This window comes from Echeneis naucrates, chromosome 17, assembly GCF_900963305.1.
Source record: "Echeneis naucrates chromosome 17, fEcheNa1.1, whole genome shotgun sequence".
Classification (NCBI taxonomy): Eukaryota; Metazoa; Chordata; class Actinopteri; order Carangiformes; family Echeneidae; genus Echeneis; species Echeneis naucrates.
This window is the reverse complement of record NC_042527.1, coordinates 15,301,891-15,329,584: the sequence shown is the minus strand read 5'-3', so window position 1 is coordinate 15,329,584 and position 27,694 is coordinate 15,301,891. Positions and strand designations below refer to the sequence as shown.

General features: G+C 40.2%; 1 protein-coding gene across 1 annotated transcript in view; it reads right to left on the bottom strand.

The window, feature by feature from the left end:
• b4galt2 (UDP-Gal:betaGlcNAc beta 1,4- galactosyltransferase, polypeptide 2) overlaps positions 1 to 27,694 on the bottom strand; it is a 111,099-nt gene that overhangs the window by 3,660 nt on the left and 79,745 nt on the right. Inside the window, exons 4-6 of the mRNA XM_029525198.1 lie at positions 22,341 to 22,528; positions 18,344 to 18,466; positions 4,851 to 4,955 (exon numbers count right to left, since the gene is read on the bottom strand). Of these exons, the coding sequence (XP_029381058.1) occupies positions 4,851 to 4,955; positions 18,344 to 18,466; positions 22,341 to 22,528 (416 nt within the window). The remainder of the gene's footprint in view (positions 1 to 4,850; positions 4,956 to 18,343; positions 18,467 to 22,340; positions 22,529 to 27,694) is intronic.

The following is a 27,694-nucleotide window of genomic DNA, read 5'->3' as shown; positions in this document are numbered from 1 at the left end:
TTAACTGCTCTTCGATGGATTTTCATTAAGTTTTGTACTTATGTTCATGATCACAGAGGATAAATCCTGCTAACCTTACTGTTTTTCTCGACTTCTCCTCTTTTGCCACAGTCAGGATCAAAATCTTGAGTAAATGAGTAAAACATAGCAACAGCTACCACTTCTTGTTCCTTAGATGAATCCAAAACTTTGAATTTGGTGGTTTTATCAGGTCATTTCCCTCTGTATATTCCCGGGTTGGGTCGCAGTGACAAGAGGCTGAGCAGACAATTAGAGACATCCATCTTGTAAGGATGGATGTCTCCAAAGGGAGAGATATTCACAGCCCAGATGGGACGAGCGATCCCTGCAGGGAGTCCTTGATACACCCTGGGCCCTCCTCCCAAAGGAGGACGAGACATTCCCAAAGGACCTTCAAGGAAAAGTGTCTGGGAGGCATCCTAATTTGAAGCCCGAGCCTCTTCAACTGGCTCCTTTTGATGTGAAGGAGCAGTGAGTACTCTGACTTCCCCCTGGACGCCGAAAGTCCGCCCCCTATCTCCAAGACGGAGGCCCGCCACCCGACAGATGAAACCCATTTCAGCTGCTTGAATCCATCATCTTGTTCTTTGGTCAGTACACAGGGACTTTAGGTGTGATCCAAAATTTAGAATCAGGTTACTATGCTGGGTCACCTATCTAAGATATTGCAAAGGTAAATATTACACATGCCAACATGAGCATGACGCCATTTTCACATTGAACACATCAAAATGGAAACGTGCAGATTCATAGCTCACTTGGTTTGCCAAAGAACTGCAGCTATTCCAGTCACTAAACAACAAGTCTTAGCCAGCTAACCTCATTCTACTTTACTTTATTCTCCATTTTAGTTTTATTCTATTTCATGAGTTTGCCAATCACAGTAAAAAATATCAGATACGTCAACGTGTTTAACACTCTCTTAATTTAAATAATAAATGTTGAATTTTCCTTATCCATTATAAAAAAATGAGTAACTAAATTGCAGGATCTAAGAGAAAGAGTGAGAGAAAAAAACTAAAACAAAACACCCCAAAAGACTCATTCCACTTGAATATAGCTTAACCTGCCCAAAATATCTGGACCACTTAAGATATCGGAGACATTAAAATGAGTGTCCAGAATGGCTGTAAAAAAAATAATAATAAAAAAAAAAAAAAGTTTGTGCCGACTAATAGGCCAGCTATTTTCTGCCTCTCGCTACAGTTATGAATAATGTATCGGCTCCAAATAAATAGCGTCTCTGTGGGTGTCACCTCATATTGAGGAAGTCTGGTCCACTGAACAGAGAGGGAGTGCAGAGCAACAAGCAAGTGGAGGAAGAAAATGGGAATTGAGTATCAAGTAGACGCATTCTCACACACAAACGCACACACCCACGCTCGCAGATCTTTCCGTCTAGTGGCTGATTTATTGACTTTGATGAAAGCAACTAGACTAGTCTGACCTAGCTTGCTCTCATCTCTATTGGTGTCATTTCAGCAAGCAATTACTGAGGAGCCACTGAATCTCTCTCCCTCTCTCCATCACACGCACACATACACTAACACAACAACAACAACAATGATGGATGGCATATCATATGGGCTTGGTAATTTTATAAATCCTCACATTTGCTGCCATTTTACAGTACAGATTTTTAGTTTTGGTGTTAAAGCACTCTGGAATGATTGCACTCAGCAGGGCCTTGACAAAGGTAGAAAAATGTCTCTGCCACTTTCTTTTCAGCTGATGTCACAGGGCTGAATTTCAGCTAATTTGAAGCCCTCACAGATATTTATCGGAGCTGGGTTTTATCAGAGGTGTTCTACGAGAGCGGCACACCACATAAATTAAAGCCTGTGGTTGTTGCCAAAATGGCTGCTGAGGGGTGAGACTTTTCTTTAAGCTGTATCAAGCAAATTATCGCGCAGTATAACAAAGGAATGTCTGTGACATTAGCTAAAAGGAGGACACGATTCCACTTTTAGCTAAAAATTTATTAAATAAATAAACATATATATTGTCTTTTCAGTTGTTCCTCTTTTGGATCTTGCACATTTGTATTTGGATGTGTTAATGATGAAAACATGTTTCCATAGATATCAGCCAGGGGGTTGTTTTTCTTTTCAGGCTATTCACCTATTTTGTTTGACAATATTTTTTTAGATGAATAAGTCACTAGCAATAAAAAGGATTCATCAGATATGCTGTAGTATTTGTCTTAACGGCAAGAAAAACACTGCACTTGCCTTAATAAGTAACACCACAAACATGAAAAACTGCAGCTCTTAAAGTCAAAAATGTACTGTTAAATAAGACACTTATCTTTTTATTACAGCAGGTTTGTGGCTGTAAGCACAGTTAGTACTGACTGAAGCTCTATTTCAACAAGGACTCAGACGGATCGATGACTGGATATGCACTATTAAGCGGATCTATTAGCAATGTTTTGGTTGTTGTTTTTTTTTGAAAAAAAAAAAAAGGTGAGAGGTGGAAAGTGAAATGAAAACAAAGAAGTATTGACAGTGTGTAGCTGTGATTAATTGTTTTTGCAGCAATTTGAAAAAAAAATAAAAATAATAAATCTTTGCAACTTTAATAAAGGGTAGGATCCCATAAGTCTCTGAAAACTGCTTATTTTCTTTTTCACTTTTCTGTCTGTTATTTTCATTTCATTTGTCTGCACTTGATCTCAGTGACAATGTCTGATTTAAGAAAGGGGGAAAAAAAAGTATTAGAAGCAGGATTCGGAGGCTGCAGACCAAGTTCAAATCAAACGATGTCACAATTTGTTTGGCTTGTTTGGAGCAAAATAAAAACCGGCACTCCTCTTCCCCACACGACTCTCGTTGCCAGCAGTTTGTAATCTTCTTATAAACCAATTTAGGAGCCGCAACTAAACTAGACCTCACTATGAACCATGAGGATGCACAGGCATGTCACAGGATAATGCAGCACAACGCAACACAACACAACACAATGCTATGATGAAATCACACTACCCGGAAATCAAACAAAAACTGATATTGGAAGAGGGAACAGACGTCACCATATCTTTATTCCGTCTCAGCTACAGCAGCTATCGATTTTTGTGTTGTGAGGCATCGCTGGCCAGCCTATCCAGGCATGAAAGCAGGGGCTCTTAGAGGAGAATAAACAGTGATAATCCACATTGAAGCAGCTTAATGTGAGGTGCTATACTTCTGGTGATTAATGTGTCTAGAAGGGCTCATCTCTGCATATTGGGTCCCGTTCATCAAACCATTAAATAACGTTTTTATATGGTAAGTGTTTTTACACACGTCTGAAAAGCACTTTAAATGGGTGTACCCAAAAGTGCAACATTAGAACCCGAGGGCTGTATATCTGAAAAACTATTTTGGATTTATTAAAAATGCTTTGTACTTGGCCTTGGCCTGGTCACTAACAGATTGAAAGATTTTCAAATGCCAAGTCTGCTTTGTGGATTCATTTGATACCTAAATCTCCCTCTAATATGTCTCACTGTCCTTCGTAACACTGAACTGTCTTTACAGCAAGTTATGATCAGGCATTCAGTAGTTTCAGTATTCATGCAACTTGCAACTTCTATTAGCAAATACTGAATTTGAAGGACCAGAAATATTTGAAATCCATGTATGTTATTTATTCAGCATGTTCTCATGGCTCCATGCATTTTCATGTCTTCTCGTATTAATATTTTAGATGTTTTATCGGCTACAGGAAGAATTTCTGAGCAAGTTTAAGTCCTAAAGCATTAAAAATGTTCTGACACCAGTTTCATTCTTTACTGAGTTTTCTTTTTTCTTTTCTTCTTTTGGGAAACAGCATCATGCTCTTATTTCATGCGTTTATGTTGTGGAAGCGCATTGCAGTAGCAGCAGTAGTTTTATTGTGGTGACGTGCGTTCAAAGGTGGAGATAAACTTGAGGATACTTTGGAGGGCCCTCAAAGGATCCTTTTGGAAATCCATCAGAGACCAAAGTTCTCAAACATAGCCCTGAATAAATAAATCTAAGCAAGAAAAAAAAAAGAAAAAAAAAGAGATTTTTTAATTTCTTCAGGCTGATGTCGACACGATGTGGGTGAAAGACATGAATTTGATAGAGGATCTTTATGTTTTGGAAGTCCTTGCTAAAGATTGCGTGTAAACTAGAATTCTGATTATATTTCTGATTAATTCCTAATAAAAGTTATGGGGATGGCTTTCATCCCCAAGTCTTTGGCAGTGTTATCTTTATGTGAGCTAGATTACAGATATTCAAGTTTTCAGCACGTTGCTTTTACCAAAATGTGGATATAAAAGCATATATAAATCTTGTTTGTGAATGAAGCTATTTGTAAAAGAAATAGATAACAATATATATTAAACTTATACATAAACCCTTTTCACGACATATTAAATGGAGAATTCTTCCTGCTGCTTTCTATGCTTTACAAGGATGTGCTCAGTGGGCAGCAGGAGGACAAACAGTAGGCAGCATTCAGCTGTGAATATAGAAAATGAGTGTGTGAAATAAGAAAGAGGACAATGGAAATGGAAAGATTTCCTCTCTGACCATCTATCCTTAAAACACTGGCTCGTCTTTAGTAAGTAACCGCCTTACAAGTGGATAGAATAAAATCAACAATTAAGCAAGGAGTTTATGGATTGTTATAGATGCACCGCTAACGCCAATTATGTAGGCCCGCTATTGATAGTGGACCCACTACAGCACCACAATCATAACGCTCTCAAATAGAGATGAAAATGTTGCAAGGAATCGTGCGAGGTGTGTTGTCAAGAAACAAAAGCAATCGATTCGAACGAAAAACCTGGAGAACGAATTGGGACAATGATGCAGTACCTCTGTGGGTTGGGCTCGTTGTGTTTGTCTCTCTCGTGTTTAATCATTCTGTAGCGGCCGATGCGAATGTCTGGCCTGGACACCTTCATCCCATTCAGAGTGATCCTGCAACACATACAGATACAATATCTCTCAGAGACAGAAGGGCAAACAAACACAACGACAAGAGAGAGACAACAAACAAAAGAGGTAGAGGATAAGAGAAAAACTGAAAGGGAAGAGAAGGAGAAGGGGAACACCTTGATCTAAGGAAGCAAGGAAAGTGAGGGAAAGAAGAGTGAGCTAGTTTACAAGTTCCTATATCACAATTATTATTATTATTATTATTTTTCCAATTATCTATGAATCTGCCAAATTCATCTCTTAGTGTAACGGTGTGTTTTTGATTAATTCAACGATTATTTCATCTTTCAAATGCCAAAATTTTGCAAAGGTTGCCTGCCACAGAGCAGACATATTGTTTTGTCGAACCAATAGTTTATTGTCACATAATACAAGACAAAGCAGTAAATAACTGAAAGAGAATTGAATGCTTTTTCCCCCCAAAAAAATGCAAATGAGTAATTAATAGATAAATATGATAACTGTTGACATCTTTAACTTGATTATTTACGAAAAGGTAGCAAACTTTCTGCTCTAAAAAAATAAATAAAACTAAATTAGAATTGCCAGATGTTATTATAAATTTATTTGAATTGTGCCGATTAATCAACATATATTTATATATGTATTTAAGGTAAAAGGTTGAATAATTGTTGTTATGGTCAGCTATAGCTTAATCCTCTCACTGCCTAAACGACCATGAGATGACAGCTTGATATTTACTCGACAGCTAAGTGCAGTTGGCTTTATGAGTGATTCTTCCAGTTGCAGACTTTAAACACAAGAGTCCCTCCTTTCACAAACGTCTGTTTAGCTGGAGGTTCAAACGTTTCTCTGAATGGAACAAAGACGATGGATTCTTTCATCACTTTCATAACAAAACTTTGATTTTGTGTAGACCAAGGCCATGAAGAGAGTGGCTGCAGTCGTTCACCTCCAACAGTGGTCAACAAGTTCATTTTGTTTCTCTCATGCCTAAAGTGATCTAATTCTGTTCTCCAGTTCAACTGGGACTCATACAAAGAGTCTCAGCTGCAGAACAAATCGGACAGGACAGGATACGAGGTGGGAAAATGAATGTTGTGATTGCTCGTGCTCTGTTGTAGACTGTAGCATCCTAATTAGCTGCATTGTGGGATTACATGCTGCTCCTCATTTGTGCTCTACCTTGCAGGAACTAGTCACTCTTGCTCTTTTGATTTAAAACCAGCAGCTACCAGCTACGATACGCAGGACTTATAATTACATTGATCATTCACTCCTCCATTATGCTGATATTGTTTGAACATACCATATTAGGGTAAGATAAACTCAAACCTTTCATGGTTGCTGCAGCCCTTCCTGTTAAATACGCTCATTACACTTCGGTTTAGACTGTGTATTGTTCATACAGGGCGAATCTGACCTGCGTTTGTCAGTGTACACATAATAACTGCCTTAAACGCAACACCCAGCAAAAAAAGCAAAAAAGACTAAGCAGGGATCCTTGACTAATCGAAAAAGCCAAAAAAGAAACACCAAACTTGTTTCTAAAACCATGTGAAACAAAATGTTAAACTCTGGGGCTTGTGAACAGCTGGTGGGGCGGACATGAGGACTTGGAGTGTGTTTTGGCTAAAACAATGCATGAGATCAGGACTTTGAGATGGAGTGGTTAAGTTGTGTTAACACTTAGATGCAATACAAAGGCAAATCTGCACAGAGATTTATATCTAAAGCAACAACAAATTGAGTGTGGGCAACATAAACAACAGATCTGTTCCACATAAAGCCCCCTTTAAAGCGAGCGGCTGACAGGGACATTGATATTCATGCCCACAATGATATGGTACGTTGTATATTTGTGTGCTGAATGAGCAATTCTTGTTTGCTGCAACACTCCGATTCGTACACTCTCTTTGTCTTAAAAAGCATTCATGCCTGATATTGCTCTTCAACAACTTGCCGCCTACTCTGCACTTCAACTGCCTCCCCTCAACTCCTCACCTTTATTTTCCCATTTCCACTCCCTCCTTTCCTCTTATTACTCCTTGCCCATTTCTTTCTCCTGCTTTGTGGAACATTTTTCACTCTCCATGCTTTCCTTGCTTCTTTCTGCCACTTCAGTTTAAATATCTTTTGGAGTATGTGTGGTTTTTTTTTTTTCTCCTAAGCGTGGCGAAAAAACCTTTGCATTTGTTTTTCATTAAACCAAAAAGAAGAGAAAGATAAGCCAACAATTAGTGTGAAATCAGTTCATTCAATAAATGATGTGAAGAAATAACTTCATTGGCCTTTTTTGTTTTTCAATATGTAATGGATAAATGCATATTTATTACATGAGAGGACCGATATTAGTGTTAATGTAAGTCATGGGAGGAGTTGGAGTAAGAGTGTTTATCTTAGCTTAGCTTAGCATAAAGAAACAGGTCGCATTGCTGTTGCATCAGATGCATCGATTCATGAATAATCTCCCAAACACAAACCTTTTCACAGTGGGATGTGAGATTCAATGTGTGAGTTTTAGAAGTGACCATAAAGGTGTTTTTGTACTTTGGCAGAGCCACGATAGAAGAGTTGTTTCCTCCTGCTTCTAGTATTTATGCTGAACTAGGCTCTATTGATTTATTGTTGCAAGTCTTCCTCCGCCCTGTCCTTTCTAATCTGCTCTTCCCCTCCACCACTTTTCATATCGCCACTTTCCTCCTCAGCCCATCTGAGTATCTTCTGCTTTTCTTTTCCTGCCGTCTTTTTTTCTTCCTTGCTTTTTTCTTGTCTACATACTTGTGTCACCTTCCTTCACCTTTTCTCCTTTGCTTATCTCCCCACTTTACCCCCCCCCCCCCCCCCCCACCGCCGCCGCTGCCGCCATCCTCTCTACACACCTACAAAATGTAAATAACCCAGAATGCAACCTTGTGCCATCAAAAGCACAACAACCCATAACACGGTCAAAAGCCCAACTCCATCAAAACAACGAAATTCACTGAAAATATTAAACATGAAATCTTTGCCCCCTCTCTCTCTCTCTCTCTCATGTCTGCCTGACGTGCTGACTTACATACATGGACAGATGACTGCATTTTGTCAGTGTATGTCTGTATGTGCACATGGCTCATGCATGGATTAGCATTTTATTATGGTGCAAATAATGCGACAGGCAGAATGAAATACTTTCCTTCTTTCCCTCAGCTTTTCACTGAGCTTAGTTTTACATTATGCACAGTTCTGCATCTTTAAAATTATTTTTGAATATGATTCCCTGCGGAGTGCGAGGGGCTCAACTTTGACTCCTTTCTTCTTCATCTGATTCAGATTGAAACCCCCATATGTAATTCTTCTATTTGGGGATTCCAGAAATGAAAAATAGAGCAGATTGACAATTTGTTTGTGTGTTCTTGGCTGTGGGTAAAAAAAGAAAAAGAGTTAAAAGTTACGTCAACTTTTGATGAGATAGTTAAAAAAAGTCCCACTTTTTTTGTTTTTTTTAATTAAATAGAAATGCCAAAACTAGAGTGTTGATATTCCATTACAAATAGAAGTCCATCTGACAATCCATCTGCCTTACAGATGAATAATTGCAAAAATACTTTCCAGTCACCAAAAGGCCACTGAAACTGAAGGGTTTAAAAAAAAATTGTGAAAAAACAAAAAACAAAGCTATAGCCTGCAACTTAAATCATTATTGTATTTTCCAACGAGATTACAAAGAGTAAAAATGTAAGTTACATACATGTACCATATGTGCCCATGACCAATAAATGCAGGTTAAATATGATATACTGTATTAAGCACATCACATATTAGAAATGAAAAGAGCCATTAACAGTTCCAACATACGCACTAAAGAAGTTCGATTGGGATGGGTGAGCGACCATGTTTGAACAACTTTGCTGTAAACAGTCGCAAAAGTCAAACATTGCTACTGGATTAAATCAAACTAACTTCAACCAAAGCGCGGATGAGTGTCAGGTTGGCTCAGACTGCTAATACAAACATGCAGAGGAAGGAAGAGAAGAAATGAACCGAATTGTTAATCTGTTTGTGTGTTGAAAAGCTCAGAAGCTGTTGCATCCCCATTGTGCTCGGCTCTCGGTGCGAGAAATGGAGGTGATGGCATCCCCGCTGTTGTCAAACATTGACAATCATGCAGATAATCCTCAGAGAAAATGGAAACAGTTTTCTGGCTTCTCAAACACAAGTTGATCAGAGTGTGTTTGCTTATGTAAAACATCATCATCAATTCTGTATCTCTTGCCATGTCCTCCCATCTCTAGCCCCTTAATTTCTCTGCCTGCTTAAATTTCCTCTTTGAAATTAGGCCGAGAGGTCAAAAAGTGCTCCCCAAGGGTAGTTCAACTCGCCACTGGCTCATTCGTCAGTCAACAGGAAGCGCTGCATGATGACTGAAAGTTGGTCTTAGATGCCTGGTCAGGAACACACCGACTCAAAGCAAAATGCTGCTCAGGATTGAAGTGCAAGCTTCTGAGAGAAAATGCGCGCTCCCACTGACCTTGTCTGACCTTTTGTTTATGTGCTGATGTGATGATGTGCATATGTGTGTGTGCACCGTACCGTCAAGTGCAGTAACTAATCAACTAGTTTCGCTTCACTCTCGGAGACAGCAGAGGTCTGTGTCCTTCACCAAAACAAAACTGGGGAGCTGGGGCACAAACACACACCGCAGTAACACATCAGTGCAGTCATTATTTTCCTCTGCTCTGACAGTGGGAGGCAGCAACATAGTGTGACAGCATAGTGTGAATACTATGTAACGAAGGAAACAGCTGGGACACAGCGGAGTTGCAGGATGAAATTCTTCAGTGTCTCCCGTGTGATGTATATAATCTGGAGCCGACACATTCGGCAGCCACCTCCACAGAAACACAGCTGGTGGGCGGCCGCTGTGAAATCCCCCACCGTGGGGGTCCTGTTTTAGAGGATCCAAATGAAAATGACTGAGAGAAAATAAAATGGACACACAGGGAGGCCACTGTGTTTTCCAAAGACTGGGAGAGTAAATGAGCAGCCTCGGAGGATCATGTACTCAAAATAAATAACACATTAAATCGCTGCCATGGGTGTTAACTCAGTTCACTAACCTTCACTGGGGTGAAGACTGCAAGTTAATGTCTGATTTTAAGATGCTGTGTATTATTAAATTAGCAAACTGCATAATCTGCACACAAGTTATAGAAAAAGACAAGAAAAGCATCCAAAAAAACCCCAATAAGTTGTGAATGTTAGCCCGTCGACTCAAATTGATATAAACAGGGGCAAGTTAGTGACTTTCTCACCAAACGATAAACTACAATTTCCAAAATGATCATACAGTTTAGTCAACAATTCTATAAAAAAAAAAAAGGTAAAAATGTTAAGATTTATTCAGACACTGTTATTGCAAGGCTGTTGGACCAGCTTTAGGTGGGTTTTCCAAACGAACTGACTGCTTCTCTCTCTCTACGCAGTTGTTTTTTTAATTTCTGGATTCAAATCAGAAGAGATTTGCAGGAAATGGAAAAGCATGAAATGTAGAGTTACTGCTGCTTCTTCACAATATAAAATGTTAACACGCAGGGTGCCTTTTATTGTGAACGATGCACAATTTGTTAGGACTGCAATCTTAACAGTTATAATTTCAAGTATTTTGCATGTCACTCCCTTCATCCCTCTGCTTGTCAGTGGAATAAAAGGCTCCATTGACATGCAGCTACAGTTGCTCTCCTAGAGTGAATCCATTAAGTAGCATGGCCTATTTCACAAATAGAAGCAACTTACACATTTGAAAAGCTCTTAATGTTGTGAAATAGAGTGAAGTGTCCAGCTCTTCTCTTTCCTTGTTTAAATATCGAGGCAAGGAGGACTGCACATAATGTGCTAAAAGATATATCAGCCTGAAGAGTAGACACACAAGCAAAAAACACACACACACACACACACTTGGACTTCATGGACTTATTTGATTGGATTAATAAGGAATTTCTCCAGCTCTCTCTTTTATTCCCACCAGCAGAGGTAATTGCATTAGAGCAATGGAGTGGACGAGCACTGGGTGCTAAGCCCGATGTCCTGCCTCAGTTCCTGCTTCGTGCAGAAATGAGATGGGAGAGGAGGAGGCGGAGGAGGAGTAGGCGGCGATGGCGGCAGTGGTTATGTGTGGAAGGTTGGCAGATGCAGAGCAGAAGAAAAGTCATAGAAAAGTGAGGTGTGTGGGTGAAAACTAGAGAGAGAGAGGAAATATCTTTCCCTCAATGGGGAACACATCTGCCTGTTTTTTCACACACAAACTGAAAGACCAAATTCTAATTGAATTGGAACTATTTAAGTACATCGAAATTAAGTAACAGATCAGCGATGACCTCTAAATTAGCCAATTTAAAGGTAATAAACAAAATTAGAGCAATATCAAGAAGGGGCAGAGTCCCAGAAGAGACATACAGGAAATAATCTGGAGGAAAGTGTAAATACCATCTTTAAAATCGAATTGTGCACTCTATAAGTGATAATGCTTTGTTTTAACGTTCCACGTTCCTTTTCTCAACAAGCACCGGCGAGCATATCTCTATGAAAGGTCTATGCAATTTGGTAAAGGGAAAAGGAAGCCGTGTCAGTTGTTACACCAAATGACTGCCAGCTTGTTATTTCCAAGATTTAATTTGACTCATTGCTAATCCAAAAATGGAGATGGTTACAGGCCAAGATGTGGCTCGGGTTAATATTAATGAGCGCTTTCATTAAAGGGCAAAGACACAAAGAGACAAACATATCTGCACAGGTTGGCTTATTCTTTGCCAAGTAAAAAAAAAAAAAAGAGGCCGAGCTGGTGTTGGTCAGTTCATGCTTCACTGCTTCATTGCATGTGCATTTCCTGTACCAGCAGCTGCTGACTGTGCCTGTCCTGCTGCACCATACCTTCCACTCTATGCCTCATTTCTCCAACTCCTTTTTTTTTTTTTTTTAAATCCTTCTCTCCCTCCCTTTTTTCTGGTCTTCCCTCTCTTCCTTTTCTTGTTTCTATTAGCAGATTCCTCATCATGCTTGGCAGGTGGTTTGAAGCAAAGGACATGGTCCAGTCTTAAAGATCTCTCCTTCACTGGGGAGGCCGCTCGCTGTAATAATCCACATCTTACGTGTTTTACTGGATTACCGGTCAGAATATGTGCAGTTAGAAGTAAAATCAGTTCTCTTACTTCCAGCGCCATGCGAGTTGTTCTCAGAGAGACTAAATCTAATTTTAGAAGATATAAAACTGGGATCATATTCTTGAAAATAAGAGCCGGTTTTGTTACATAGATGTAGTTATAAAACATACAGTATCATTTTTAATCTTCTGCCACACACCTCTGATTAAAGGAGATGGCCCGAAAAAGTCATTGCAATTCCACAGCTCCCTATTTTTCTTTAATGGAACAGACAGGTTAGGGTTCATCAACGAAAAAGAGCAGCATTATTCACAGGCTGACAGCAATGCAGACTCCATCCCTCCTTTCACAAAAACGGACCATATCCAACATTACAACTGCGTTACAACGATGGCTCTATATTAATACAGAAAATCTGTTTCAGTTGGTCTATTTTATGATTACTGATTCTAATCAAGAAATCCCATTTGGATTAGAGGACCAACCCTCTAAATACCAAAATACCCACGAGGTATTTTGTACGAGTATGACAGAGAAGAAGTCACTGCAGGAGCCACAAATCAGAGCTGTAGCTAACACAAAACACAAATGTTGCTGAATTTGTGAAGAAAATGTGTTGCAATAGCTGATGAATTCCCTCCTGCATTGTTCCACTTTCAAAAAGTGAATTGATTTCAGCTGCACACTGCAGATTTTTTAACACTAATACTTTTTCTCCAACCCATCACGTTGCACATAACTGGATTTTTTAAAAACTTGTTACCTGAATCTATATGGCACAAATTCACGGAAGGACTCTGGGTTATTATCAAAGTCACACACACAGCAAAATAAAAGCTTAACCAAACAAAATGCCTATCATTCAGCAGTCTCTATTTAACTATGGGAACTTGAAGCGACGTCAGGTGATCTGGGGTGCCCGGTGGGTTGCAAAACTGGCAGCTGTCAGAAGTACATTCTGGGGCCAGACCTTTCATAGACCAGGAGAAAGCTCTTGAAATCAATTCTGTAATCACCAAAGAGCCAGTGGAGACGCTTTAGAGCTGGAGCAATATGATTTTTTTTTTTTTTTTTTGTGCCGGGACTGAGTGTTTCTGAACCCTGAACCTGAGTGAACTGAATCTTCACACTATGCATGCTCGCGCTACCCTTTGTGTTCACCGCTGCTACTTACCACTGTCACCACATCTTCACTCGGCAATGATTCTACTTCTTTGTGAGGGAGGTGCTCTCTACTGTGTCATGCTGATTTCTAAGAATCATGGTATCTACAAAGTGCCTGTTGGTTCTGTTTACCCAGGTAGCCACATTTTCACTGCCAAACGTAGTGGGTGTTTGCTTTTGAAGGAAAAAGATGTGACTTAATCACCACTTGACAAAGTTAAATCATTAAATTAAAGAGGAATGAAAAGCAATGGTCTTAATCCTGCTCCTTTGTTACTTGAATCAATTGTAAATTCTTTTAATTCAGACCTGACATGTGTTTTTAAAACCCCATGTAACACAGAACACTGATTTCCCTCCAGAGGTGACTCTGTGTAATCAACCTGGGACACCTTTCAGTCACGTAGGTGACAAGAACACCGGCACTCTTAATAATCCTATTCATTAATCCTGCAGTCGCATTTCGTGACACAGCCCAAGCTGTAATTGCAGACCTGCTAAACTTGTGTAAACACAGTCCAACTCACACTCTGTAACGCTCTTTTTTCCCTCATGTAACCATAGTGACTGTGCACCGGTTCACTAGAGCTGCCATGATGCGGATGACCCACGCTCGGCGGCGTGCCTGTACACGTCCTGTGCACATGCACAGAAAGTCAAGGATCATATGCAATGGGGAACCATCCTCAAGAGACAAGGAATCCGAAAACATCATTTGTATTCCTGCATACTCTTTGGTGCGTTCATTCGCAGCTCTTGCAACACTCCTTGCAAGGTCTTCACGGGTCCAGAATGTTATTTCTGATCTTTGACAAAGAAGGATTTGATCCAAACATGTTAGATCTGAGTGCAGTCAGATCTATAACGCAGCTGACCTTAACAGACACCTTGGAAGTGGAAGTGACACTACCAGCCATGATGGCAGCAGTTGCAGTCAAACAGAGCAGCAATATATCATCATCTTGAGAATTAACAAAAAGATCATTTATATTCTTACATAAGAAAAAGGCTAAGTGACTTCCATATCTGTGAATAAAATCAAATTGGGCAGTTGCTGTTTGGATCCAAGTGGGCTAGCAAACAAAAAACAACAATGCAAGTGACAAAAAGGGCCACACGTGTTGTCCTGGTGCGAGTGTGGCTCCATGATTTGGGCTCTGGCTCTGTTAAAAGTCGCTGCTAAGAGGTTTAGAAAAGAGGAAGGGGAAAGAAGCGCATGCAGTCTTCGTGGGGAAAGCCGGAGGAGAAGCAGTCTTAACCCACAGTTAGAATTATATGTTCAGAGACGGTGAGATTCTTTCCTCTCACTACTTCTTCTCTCTGTATTATCCAACAAATTTTTACACAGTGGCGGGGATGTGAGCAAATGGCGGTGGCGGTTGTGTACGTGGCATGTGCCCTCTCTTCCACGGGCTTGTGCTGCACTGACCAGCAAGAGCAGCTCGCCCCCTCAGGCAGGCATTAAGCTAGCAGGACTCATTTCAGGCTCCGGCCATGCCATAGTCTGTGGCATCAAAAGCAGCATAGAAAAGGAAATTGCTGGAGGGAAATGAGAGAGAGGGAGAAAGAGGGAGGGAGAGAGAGAGAGAGAGAGAGAGAGAGGCAAAGAGGTGCAGGGATCTGCGGGTGAGGGAGGGGAGCTGAAGGAAAGTGTGAAAGAGTCATTTTTTTAGTCATTTTGTTGATGCTCTTTTCTGTTCTGCACCTATGAGAGAATAAGGAGATTCAGTGTTGAGTTCAAGGACGCTTTGACTGTGTAGTGGCTACTGTGAGGGTTCAGACCTGTGCGCCTACTATCTTTAAAACACAGACAGACCAGCTGGATGAAAAACAGCAAACAAATTGTTTGGTTTTTTTGAGGGTTAAACAACAGAAAAAAAGGGTCAGATTTCACGGGCACGAGTCTATACCACTGCTCTTTTATCTCTCCATCTCTGCTCCCTTCTCCTCTAAACATTTCACTGAGTCCTGAGAGATTGAGCCGGTTCGGCTTTAGGTTAGCCAGCTACGCTCTTCGTCCTCCCCTCCGCACACCACGACAGTCTGTGCTGTGAGTTCAGTTTCAGATCTCTCACACACACACACACACACACACACACACACACACACACACACACACACACACACACACACACACACACACACACACACACACACACACACACACACACACACACACACCAATCTCTGCAAATAAACTAATGATTCTTTGTTGATCCCTGAGGGGAAAATCTGTATTCGCTTGTCTGTTGCTGTCGAACTAGCCAGTGGGCATAACCGACACCCCCACCTGTCTGTTTTGCAAAGATTAATCAAAAATAAATGGAGTCGTCCAACACATATTTTAGGATTTCACACAGTATTAAGCATCTATCTGCAGCAAATCATATTTTAAATCATATTTTAATAGTAGCGTTCTGCAGATAATGTTCAATGTAACTTATTTTCTTTTAATCATTTGTTATGGAGCTCTAAACTAAAAGTCCACAAATGAAAATGCCATGACAGGAAGCTGATTCATTGTAGAAGTGTTACATTGAATGTCGGTATCAATCCTTGTGTCGGTGCTAGAGCGGATTTCCAAAGTCTTTAGGATTATTCTCATGGGAAACAAAGAGAAAGTTGACCTGCAGGTGGAACAACAGATGAAGCTCAGGAATCAGCGAAGGAGAGCGAAGGATGTCTGACACAGAGCAGTGATGGTGTAGTCTGCTTGGCTTCACAACTGAGCCCAAACTCCCAAAACTCCCTCAACTCCTGCAGCACAGCCAACTTCTTCACTGTCACTGTCTGAATTTGCAATAAGTTGTGAATTCTCCTGCACAGTCAACACCTTATTTGCACCCAAGTATGTTTGCTGTGGGTTAGAAAATAAAAATGTCCTTAACTTAAAAAATAAAATCAAATAAAATCAAATCAACTGAATATCAAGTATTGTACAGATACCAATCTCTGGATAGGTTTCCTACTGAAGAAAACAATAAAGTTGTTCTGCATAATTTTTCCCCCTCGGATTTAAATGATGGGTTTATTTGTGATGAATATGAGCAATAACAACAAAAACAAAAAGTGGAAAATTTACTGACTCTAAAATGCAAAAAAGGTGCATTAGCATTCGAAAACTCCACAGTGAAGAGCTGACAGACGACGAGGATGACAGAATGACAGAGTGATGGTGGACGCCATCCAGGTCTGCACAGGGACTCCCGGCAAATACTGTTGGAATTATTTGCTCTAAACTTCTACAGCACCACAGTGGCCGCGGTGATGCCATTAAAGCTGCTGACCCCAGACGGTTTTGGAAAATGAATCTAATTCAATTAGCCATTATCCAGCAACTGCCACTTGTGGTCACTAAATAATCAGCAATGCTAAACCATAAAAGCTCTTAAATTAATTCAGTCCACAAATGAAGGAAAGACAAATAGGAAAATCTTACTTGTTAATTTAAATCTCACCAGGATGCCACTTTGTTTATGATTTGGTTCTTATTTGAGGAAATGTAGCAGTACATTTAGAAATTAGACAATTGTGGTGAACTTAAGTGGCTTTTTTTCCCCCTCTGTGGTCTTAATGATGTTCTTGCATGCCATTTTGCATTTCATGACAGTACAAATTCATGAATTGGCGAGCAGAAAAATATCTCGAGGGAAATCTACGGCATCTAATGGCCTCGTGTGCTGATCATCCAACAAAAAGGCAAATGTCTGAACTTTATCTGTCATCCTTAGACACGCAAACGCACAACATGAACTACATGAGACCTGTGTGAACTAGACATTGATCTCTTTTTATCGCAGCTTACCAAATGACGTGTTGATATGTTGTTGACAGACGCAGTCCATTCTCAAAAACAGCAATTTTCAAATGTCATTCTTATAATACATAGTTTCTTTTCTCTCATAGTACTATTCCACCAAGAGGAGGAAAATAAGCCTCACAATGTGAGCGTGACAGCAGGACACGGACAAAGAAAAAGACAGATAGTGAAGAACAGAGATTTAAAAAAAAAAAAAAAGGAAACCCTCTAGGCTGCATTTTTTCCTGCTGTGTTTGTGTTTGGAGCTGCACAAGTGTTTATAATTAGTCTATCCAGACCTTGATGTCTGAAAGATAATGTGTGTTTACGTGGCTGAAATGCATTGTCTTGTCAAGCTAATTTGATGAGACAACTCAAAGATTCTTCCATTGTGAAAATCTTTACGCCACCTTAAATGTTTAATTCAGTTTATTGCCCGGATAAACAGATGTAAGTGGCAGAGCAGGCGTGTTCACTGCAGCTGAATGGATATTATGGCAGATATGGAAACCTTCAGTTATTATTCAGGTGTCATAAAATGTCTCCTTACTGTATTTCTACCAAACCGAATGCTGCAGTGCACATCGATGGTTTTAATACAGCCGTCATTTGTCTAATAGTCAGTCACCTAACTAAACAGTTTTCAGTGCAAACAACCACCCAAGTAGTAGCTCTGTTAATTCTGTTCACCTGATGTTCTTAGCAACTAAGAATACTGAATTGAATGAATGAATTAAACTAATGGTCCTTGGCCCCCGTAAGTGGTTCCATGCATTTACATGGAACTCAACTCACCTTCTGTGTGCATGTCAAGCTCATATTCTCCTGCCACAGTTGATTTCAACTCACTTGCATCGTAATGCCAATTAGTGATCTTGAGCAAGCCATTTCAAGCCGACTCACGTGCTTCAAATGGCAAATTTATTTACTCGTCATTCTCTTTTTCCAAACAGTTAGAATAAGTCGCCCACTCCGTGCAGAGCTTCCGTGTCACTTTAGCTGAGAGACTTGATTTTACCACATTTTAGTGCTACGCTTACCCGGCGGAGGCTGCAACAATGTGGATATTAGTGTGTGTCTCTGTGCGTGACTGTGTGTGTGTGTGTGCCTGCGCTGCAGCTGGTGGTCTGACAAGGATTTTATTCCAAACAGGCTAGCAAACATAACCCTGACAGATGGTGTATTCTGCTGTGCTGTATACTCGCTGCAAAATGCTACTCTTGACAAGTAATTTAGTTTTGGTTGTTCAAACTTTATTGCCTTCATAAAAAAATTAAAACGCTTCTGCTGTATATTTCCACACTAACCTGTTGTAGATGTCGTCGTCCTCCCCTCCCCAGCCCCAGTATTCGTTGGGGAAGCCGTTGATCTTCAGAAACTGTTTTTTACTGAGGCCTGAAACTCCTCCGAAGTAGCCGGCATAGGGCAGCCTGCGGGGGGAGTTGGCGGGGAGAAGAGATGGGATACGTGAGGGTTGGGGCAGATTTATGAGGGAGCAGTTGATAACAAGTGGCACGAAAAAAAAATTACATTTCAAAGGCGCTAGATGCAGTTTTGCAAATGTCTATGTTATTACAACCGAAATAGAAAGGCATAAACAAACAACTGGTTTCATTTGCAGCCTCAGCTATCTGCTCCACTTCTGTCACACAGGATTAAATTCCATAGAAATGTTGCTGGGTGGCTTTTTGAAACAAAAGGATATTAGTTTTTTGGACTATGTGAAAGTACAGAAAGATATCCATTTCACTTAATGTGTGAGACAAAATCAGAAAAGCCTTCCTCTCAGTACATTTATTGGACAGTATTATCATTAATTACTTTCACCACGTTCAGTGAAATGCTTTTTTAAAAACCCGTTTTATTGAATTTGGCCCAGTTGGACAGCACTTCATTTTGCCACTGGCTGCATTTAGTTTAGACACATCTGAGCAGTGTGTTGATACTCCACGTCCCACCTCCCCCCCAGAGCTGCATCAAACCTCCCCTGGGAAAGCTGTTGTCACAAATGAAACCTGCAGCAGGTGGTTTGGGAACAACAAAGTGGCGACAAATTTGAACTTAACGTTTCCCATGGTCTGGGTCATATAACAGATGATGTGTTGATGAGCAGCTTAACTAACAGCTAGATGGGGAATGAATTAACGTCTGGCCTAACCTAGCAATCTGTCCAACAGTTTATCCAGAGCAATAACAAGGGGAGTTTGGAGAGGGCTTCTCCAAATTAATGCTGAGAACAGGTCTGCGTTTACACAGACACAACTTGTAAAAAGTGGCCACTGGCCAGTGCATCATCTCACTGCGTGTTCTGGGGTTGTCTGAGGCTGTCTGTGATTCCTGGACACCGGCATCACAGACAGCCTCAGATTAAAGAGGAGCTTTTGGATTTGCTTTATATATGTAAAGTGTGACATTTCTCAGTGCAAATGAGCTGCTTGAATGAATATTCACAGTTTTACATTTGCTCACGTTGTTTGGAATTTGTTTGTAGTTGGGACAATGCATTTTAAATTGAAGTCATAAGTTGTCATTACTTACTACAAAACTCTAAAAAAATATACTTTGGCATAGTCTTAACACTTCCAATTTGTATCTGGTCATTGAGATTAGAAATGTCATATAATGCTTAATTGAATTAAAGTAGTTCCCACATGAGTCCTGCAATGATGAGAGAAGAAGATATGTAAAAAAAAAAAAAAAAAAAAAAAAATATATATATATAAAAAAAAAAAAAAAAAAAAAAAAAAAAATATATATATATATATATATATATATATATACACACACACACACATACACACACCCACACGTGTACAAACTGGCAAAAATAAGGCAAAATAAGGTGGACAAGTATTTTTTATCTTTTCTTCAAAAGTCATGAGACTGGTGGAGTGGGACGGCAACCAGGAGTGTCATGACAGCCGCCTGGAGACTAACCAGAGGGTGATACATATGTGCGTGTGTGTGTGTGTTTGTGTGTGTGTGTGCGCATTCCGTACAGTATGTGTTGTCAAAGTATGACAGCTCCCTGTTGAAAGATGACAAGCAGAAATTAATGAGACCATATGTTTCTGCACAAGTTCTCCCAGCAACAGTATGGTAACTAGTGTGTGTGTGTGTGTGTGTGTGTGTGTGTGTGTGTGTGTGTGTGTGGGCATGTGTGCGCTTCTGCTTAAAAAGGACACATGCTAGGAGAGTAGACGAGGAGAGAAAGACAGCGAAGGAGGGAATGAACTACTGTTAGCATGTTTTCCACGAGAAGTTCAAGAGAAGTTCCTTCAGTTTAAATTTTTTATTAGGTCTCACTAAAAAGAGGATAAACTAAATTTTTATGTAACAGATTTGGCATTCGTGGTTCCACTAACTTGCTCTGATTAATCCACAGTAAGTGTGAAATCTATCCGTCAAGTGCTAACTCGAAAATGCTACTGCGATACAATATAGCAGAAATGTATGTTAGTTTTTGATCTTGTCTTCATATTGGATGAGCATGCAATCTGTTTTATTAGTGGCATCTGGCTTATTCTTGTTTTCAAACGTGACTCCACTCTGATTCTTCACTCTCATGCAGATAAACTTGGAGTAGATTGGGAAGAGAAGGAGCCAACCAGTGGATCCTTGATAATGTCTTCGACGTGAGACAGCCTGATTGTATCGTGGTTGCCACAGCAAGTCTTCAAACTTCGAAGGAGCCGGCCGCTGAAGTGAGATACAGCTCGAGATTTCCTCTACCTTGGGTGGTTCTCATGATAACATGCTCAGAAGAGTGGTGTTGTGAACAGGTGACAAGGTGACCCTCTCTGCTCAGAGAGCTGCTCGCTGTTATGAGGTGCTACAGAAATAGAGTGGCACTTAATGTGACCCGACTTCCACCGCCAAAAGATTTGACCATTTATCAAAACACATCTTGCGCTTTTTCAACTGGAAGCAGCTAGTCGTGGCTGTCCTCTGGAATGACACAGCCAAAATACAAAGTTTACTCATTGGTGACAGTTTAGGTCTTTTTCCATTTCCTCCCGCTATGGTCTCTTTTTCTTTTTCTTTTAATTTGCAGCTTCCTAAAAGATAAAAGTGGAAAGACCAAACAAAAAAAAAAAAAACTAAAATTGGTAGGCTCACTCAGAAAACATTAACCTTGGGAGCCGGTCCTCTACAATGATCTGGTTTTTACATCAGCAATTAACTACAATCAATTCTGTGACCTTCCACTGACTCTTAACCACCAAGCACTTGTATCCCATTTTCTATATTTTCTGGGAGGACAAAAAGAAAAAAAAAAAAAAAAAAAGTGTGATGAAACTATTTCAAGTCTTTACTGATTCATTGCAAATACAAAGACAACCTTGCCTGCCACCTGGTATTGTATTTGTTGCCAGACAGCATTAGCTTATTGAACACTATATCAGGGAGCCGCTGTGGCCCCTGAGGGTTTTCGCTGGGATAACTCTTGTGGACTGACAGCTCTTGGATGGGCAGGTCACATTCACTGGCCAGGTTTCAGCCGTTAATCAATGCTTCTTGTGCTTTTAGATAATTAAGGGCAGGTGAGGTGTCATTACTGTATGCAAAAGACAAAAGTTAAACAGCACCCAATCCTTCAGCGCCAACTATCCAGTAAACTATAAAGCTCTTCTGGTAATATTGTGAAATTTTTATAGTGCAGATGTCTGTTATTCCTTGGCATTGTAATCCACATATATAAAGTTTATAAATGTATTTACTCACTTGTAAGTTGCACCTCATGCAAATTTTATCTGCTGCTCTTCAGAATTATACTGTATTTCAGCTTCAAACTGCCATAGAAACTAATAATCTTTATAAAAAAACACCAAAACAAACAAACAAACAAAAAAAAAAAAAAAAAAAAACACAAATAATTTGTTGCATCGCTCTTTCATGCTTCAGACAGCTCCCTCAGTAACTCTCCTCTTTCAGGTTGCCTGAGCAGGTTCTGTCTTCACACACAGAGTTGACAAGTGTCTCTTCACTTTCTGTACTTGTTAGTTGTACTTTGTATCACGCTCTTGTCAGGACCAGAGAAGTATGACCACACCAGCATTGGCAGCAGTATAATGAGCTTTAGTCACAGTATTTACTGCTCAGTCAATTGGCTGTCAAAACAGAGACTGTAGGCCAGTTCTTAATGTTTTTTTGATAGTCACTCTGTTGCATATTAAAATTCTACATTCAACTGGGTTTCTATTTTATGATCTGAGTGTAAAAAGTTCAAAGGATGGGATATTGCAAGTAAAAATCTGTGTGAAGGCATTCGGTACCATATTGATCTTGAATCCACCACCTCACCTGAAACCAAACTTGTCCATGGCGATGGCGAAGTGTCTCGGCTGGTCGTAGCAGTGGTAGAGGTTGCGGTCGTCCATCGGAATCAGGTCCACGTCACTAAAGATGAAGCAGTCGTACTCGGCGTCTTTCAGGGCCTCCGTGTAGCCGACGTTCAACAGCTTGGCACGGTTGAAAGTGTCCTCACCCAACTGAAAGGAAAAACACAGAGAAGGTTCTTATTTCGTTGTTTACGTACGTACGAAAGGGACGGGTGAGATAGCTTCATTAACGTGATGCGTCCTTAACAGGATGTGTGATGTTGGGAATGTGTAAAGTTGAATGATTGACAGATCCCTTTACTAGCTCTGGACTGTAAATTTACCCTCAAAATTTTAAAAAGCGTGACACTTGATGAGGTTAAATGTATAACTGGGGAGGGAGAAACAGCACCCTGACAAAACGGAGAAGTAGAGAAGCACTGCCATTTTCTTTTTGCTTCAATATTAGCACAATAACAATAAGAAGTGTGGAAATCTGACACTGTCACAAGTTTACAAATTAAATTTATAGTCTGAAAACATTCTTGCCATGAACAAAAGCAACTTAAAAAAGTTTTTTTTTTTTTTTTTGGGGGCTTCTGAGACTAAGTGGACTGTTGATGTGTACAGTATCCCTCAGTGGAACCACACAAAGCCACATGTAGCCTTTAGCCAACGTTTGATCTGCCAAATTCTGTTCTTATGCAGCATTTACATCTCGAAAACCTGGCAGTGGCCTTAATTGGGTTTGTGCGGTACCGCCCAACTTAATGTAGTGTGTCATTCTGCAGATGGTAAACATTTATGTCAAATGTCGGCTAAACTTTGATGGGTAGGCAGCTTTTGCAACCAACTCCAGGTTGAAAAAAATATAGAAACTTTCCTCTTAGCCAAGCGTCGAGTCACCAACTAAAGTCATGCTGTTCAGAACATCACAGAACATCAGCAGGCTATTTATTGTCTGCAGTACTGCTCTGTATTTATCTCTGTGTGCGCTATGCACTTGTGTGTGTATTGACCTCAAGAGAGCTGACTGCAACAGTGAATTGTACCTGTTTTTCAGTCTGATTGACCCGGACTCAACATCTAGGCGAAGACAAATGCATTCTTGCCAAGCAGCACAGCAGTGTAAGATAGTCGCAGTTAATATATATGTCAGTTATAAATTCAATAATTTACAAGGTACTGTATATCTCTTTTTGAAGAGCCTTGTGCAACAGCTTGGCGTGGAAATATCCAAGTCCTTGTCAAGCCGTGGGGAGGTCAGCGAGCAAAATAAATGAAGTTACAGTGAAACCAAAGACTCCTTGGCACACACTTTTCTAAAGTGTATTGACAGTTCTTCCTCCTAGAATGTTTTTTTTTTTTTTTTTTTCTTTCTTTTTCTTACTTTTCATGACAGGTAAACTGGAGGAGCCCCGGAGAGAGAGACAGTGATATGCTGGCCAGGGGGGAGATAAAATTCAAACCCTTTTGCACTGTCAGTACCTGCTACATGTATAAGCATACTTAGTCATCAAGACAATTTCCCCTCAGGGAACGTTTTTATTCACTTATGGGTACAACTAGTCAATTCTTTTTTTGTACAAATGGCCTCAAGTCCCTTCGCAAGTGCAAGCATGATCTTCATGCACATTGTTGCATCATCCATGAAGCCCTACTTGGGCCACTGGTTTCTTCTGCTCGCTGTGTGAAAAAGCTAGAACAAGTTAATCAACAGAAAATTCAGGGTATGCGATGAAATTACTTCCATCAGTGTAATATTGAGTTATGAGGTGCGTGTGCATTAATTCATTCAGTCAGTGTATAATGAGTGAGTTACTGTTGCTGATGTACAGTTAATGGGTTAGCTCCTAAGGAATCTATCTGGATAATGAGCTCTCTGAGTTATTTGACACATCTGATCTAGTGTGACACGGTCACATCCACACACAAAGCCTGTAAGATGTGAGAAGGCGCACGCGAGGAGATTACATGTTTATGTTAATGAGAGTGGACCCTGGTGTGAAGCTTAATTTCACACATTATTAAAAAAAAAAAAAAAAAAAAGGGACTTTCCAGTTGAATGGATACCTCGCTATCGACAGTGTGTAGCAGAACAATGAACCAGTGTTACAATTTTGCCGCAGTCACGTTTCTGTGGGCCATTCGGGAAAACCACCCACGCCAGACATTACTGAGAATCTCCAAGATGATTAATGCTCCTGCTGGTTGTCCTTACTCCTGTTCAGGATATAGTTCCCTGTACTTACGTTAGCCATACCGGTGCATTATCAGTTTGGAACGACTGTGCATCAAGTACAATATGTAATCCCGCTTGTAAACCCACTAATACCTGAGATTTGAGAGCTTAATCCCTTGAGCAGGTAACAACAAAAAAAAAAAAAATCTATTGTCACAAATCCTCTGGGTTTCTAAATGAAACCAAAGTGGTCATCTCTCTGCTAAACACCAGTCGGTTCAATAGGTTGGAACAACATCATGTGAGTTTGGGAGAGCAACATCTCACTGATCTTCAAAAAAAAAAAAGAGAGAATTTTATGACGATGATTACACGATACGTTGAGATTTAACGTGATCTGTAGAAAATATCGTCCTTGTTTTCCAATACAAAACAAAAAGTTTTGCTAAGATCTATTTGTTATTTTTTGGCTACACGCTGCCAAAAAATCTGCCTTGCTCCGCATACTAATTAAATCCAACTGAGAGCTATCAGCTATGATGTTGACAACAGAAGTAAAGCAGCGCTTCAAAAGCTGAAACTACTTCTAAAACCATTAACATTAGCAAAGACAATTTACCAACAGACACTCAGTCTGTCAGAGACAATCAACCTCTTTAGAGATGCTAGTCCACACCCATCTACAAACCAAAGCAGGGAAGAATATTTTAGAAGAAATGTTTCAACCTCCAATCCCTGAGCTGTTCATTAGCAGCGCACCTGCTTTTTCAACTAACTATCCAAAAGGCCAGTCACGTGGCTCAGGTTCAAAACGTGAATCAAAAGTGCTGAAAAAAAAAAAAAAAAAAAAAAGAAGTTTGCTTTGCTGTACTATGATAATTGGTGGCAGGCAGGATGGTTTGAGCATTCCTGAAACTGGTGATCTCCTTTGATTTGCACGCAGCATTCTGCATTTCACTCAGAGTGGTATAAGAAACAAAAACACATTCAGTGAGCATCAGTGCGGCAGACAAAGGGGCCTTGTCGAGAGGCCAGGGGAGAAAAGCCAGACGGGCTGGAGCAGACAGAAAGACTACAGTAACTCAAACAACCGCTCTTTAGCAGCAAAGCATCTTTGAATGCTCGGCATGTGGAACCTTAAGGCTGCAGCAACACATGACCGCATCAGCATCCACTGCTATCTGCCTGGAACAGAGCTCCGAGGCTGCAGTAGGCAAAAACATGGCTCGGTCTGATGAGTCTGGATTTCTGCCGAGGGACGCCAATGGCAGGTTTAGATTTGGAATCAATTTTGGCAGATGACAGTGTGGGTCCAGATCAGGACTTATAAACTGAGAATTATTGGGAATTCTATCACATTGGCATTTCAAAAAGCAGATTTTTCTCACATTTACAGTAACCGATGAATTACGCTGCCATAATCATGTGACACCACTCACTGGAACGTCAGGCAGTGAGCAGGACAAACGTACACTGTGCACGTGCACTTGCCAGGAAGAGAGACAATGTTGGATTAACAAGTGTCAAAGAAAGAGTAACAGACGTGTTAAAGCTGTTAATTTGTCAAAAGGTGTTAGGAATATTTATTACAGAATAGTTGAAACTACACTGAGAAGAGATGGAAATTTTTATTTGTTACAGACATTATTTTCCTTCAAATGTTTACAGAAAATACAGTCACTATTTTGTGACATTATATAGAGAATATATTGCATTAGGTCAAACTAACCACCATAATAGTAGCTAAGGAGTGTTTGAAAAAGACCTCTCTTATGGACCTTGCATGATTCATTTCATTTCATTTCTATATGTCTTCGCACCGTCACCTAGGACTACTTCATGTTTCTGCAAAAAAGTTTCTTCTCAAACATCTTTTCCTGATGCTGCGAGAGGGCATTGTGGTCAATGTTTATTATTTCAATAAGACCTCTGTGTGTGTGTGTGAGCCTTTTGGCACCTTGGCTAATGGCGCTCTACATCTTTCCTAATCACTTCCTGCCATGAGAGAGTTTACATCACTTGCAGGATGTGAAGGTAAACTGACACCCATTACGTTGGTCAGAACACTTAAGGACTGTGCATGTGACGAGGCACTGGGGTTGATAGATACAGTAGTTTTCAGGATTTCAGTCCTATGTAGAGGGTGTACTGAGTATTTTTAATGGCTGAATTGTTTTGTTTTTTTTATGGATTTTGACCAAATATTGGTATATTTATATTGGAAGGTGCTATATTAATGTAGAAAATGGCAAAAAGCTGAAAGTAGAAACAGATCAGACGAAAGTTCAAATAACGTCTAACTCCTTCACCATTTCTTTTTTCTCCTCAGTTTGCGCTGCATTTTCCCCTCCAGCTGACTGAATTTACCATTGTTGGTGCTGTGACTTCAGGCTGTTTTGTTTTTTTGACCGTCTCTACTTTTTTCTCTCATCTAAGTTTGCTTACAGTGGCCCACCGGGGACACAATAACAATTTAAGTGCAAATATTTGACAAATCAACAAATTATATGTTGACAGGGTAAAATGCAGAAAGGGTCCTTCAGTTTAGCAGAGGGCAATCTTTCCCTCCTCATTTGCAATTTCACAGGGATCTTTTACATTTCAAGGACATTTCTACACCATTAATTTTTCATCAGACTGCACAAAATGCAGTGTGCATATGCACGGGAGAACGTGGCCTCAACCTTGTGGAAATTAGTTTACCGACGACTGTGACTGGTACGGCCGTCTCAGAAATATGGCCTCCTTCACTTCCTTCAGCCAAGTCCTCTGCATCCAAATGTGCTTTTATAATTTTGACAGAAATTCCACCATGCTTAAAAACAGCTAACATCGTCATCCTAACAGCCCTCAGAGAGGCTTGTTGCACAGCCTCTCTCTTACTGCGACTTCCCTCCGTTTGTCACATAACTAATTTAAAAACTGAACAGGTATCAATCACAATGACAGATTCCACTTTCCCAAACTGCATCTCCCGGTAGGGTTTCGCTCAAATTAAATCTAGACCAGGATTAATTTGACTCAGACAAGAGTCTTCAACTTCAGCTTTTCATTAGTTCTTTGTGAAGTGTGCAAGTGACTTCACAGGTAATAATGCTGATATTTTCACAATTAATTACATTAGCATGGGCAGAGGCTTTGGACCAAGGCCACGT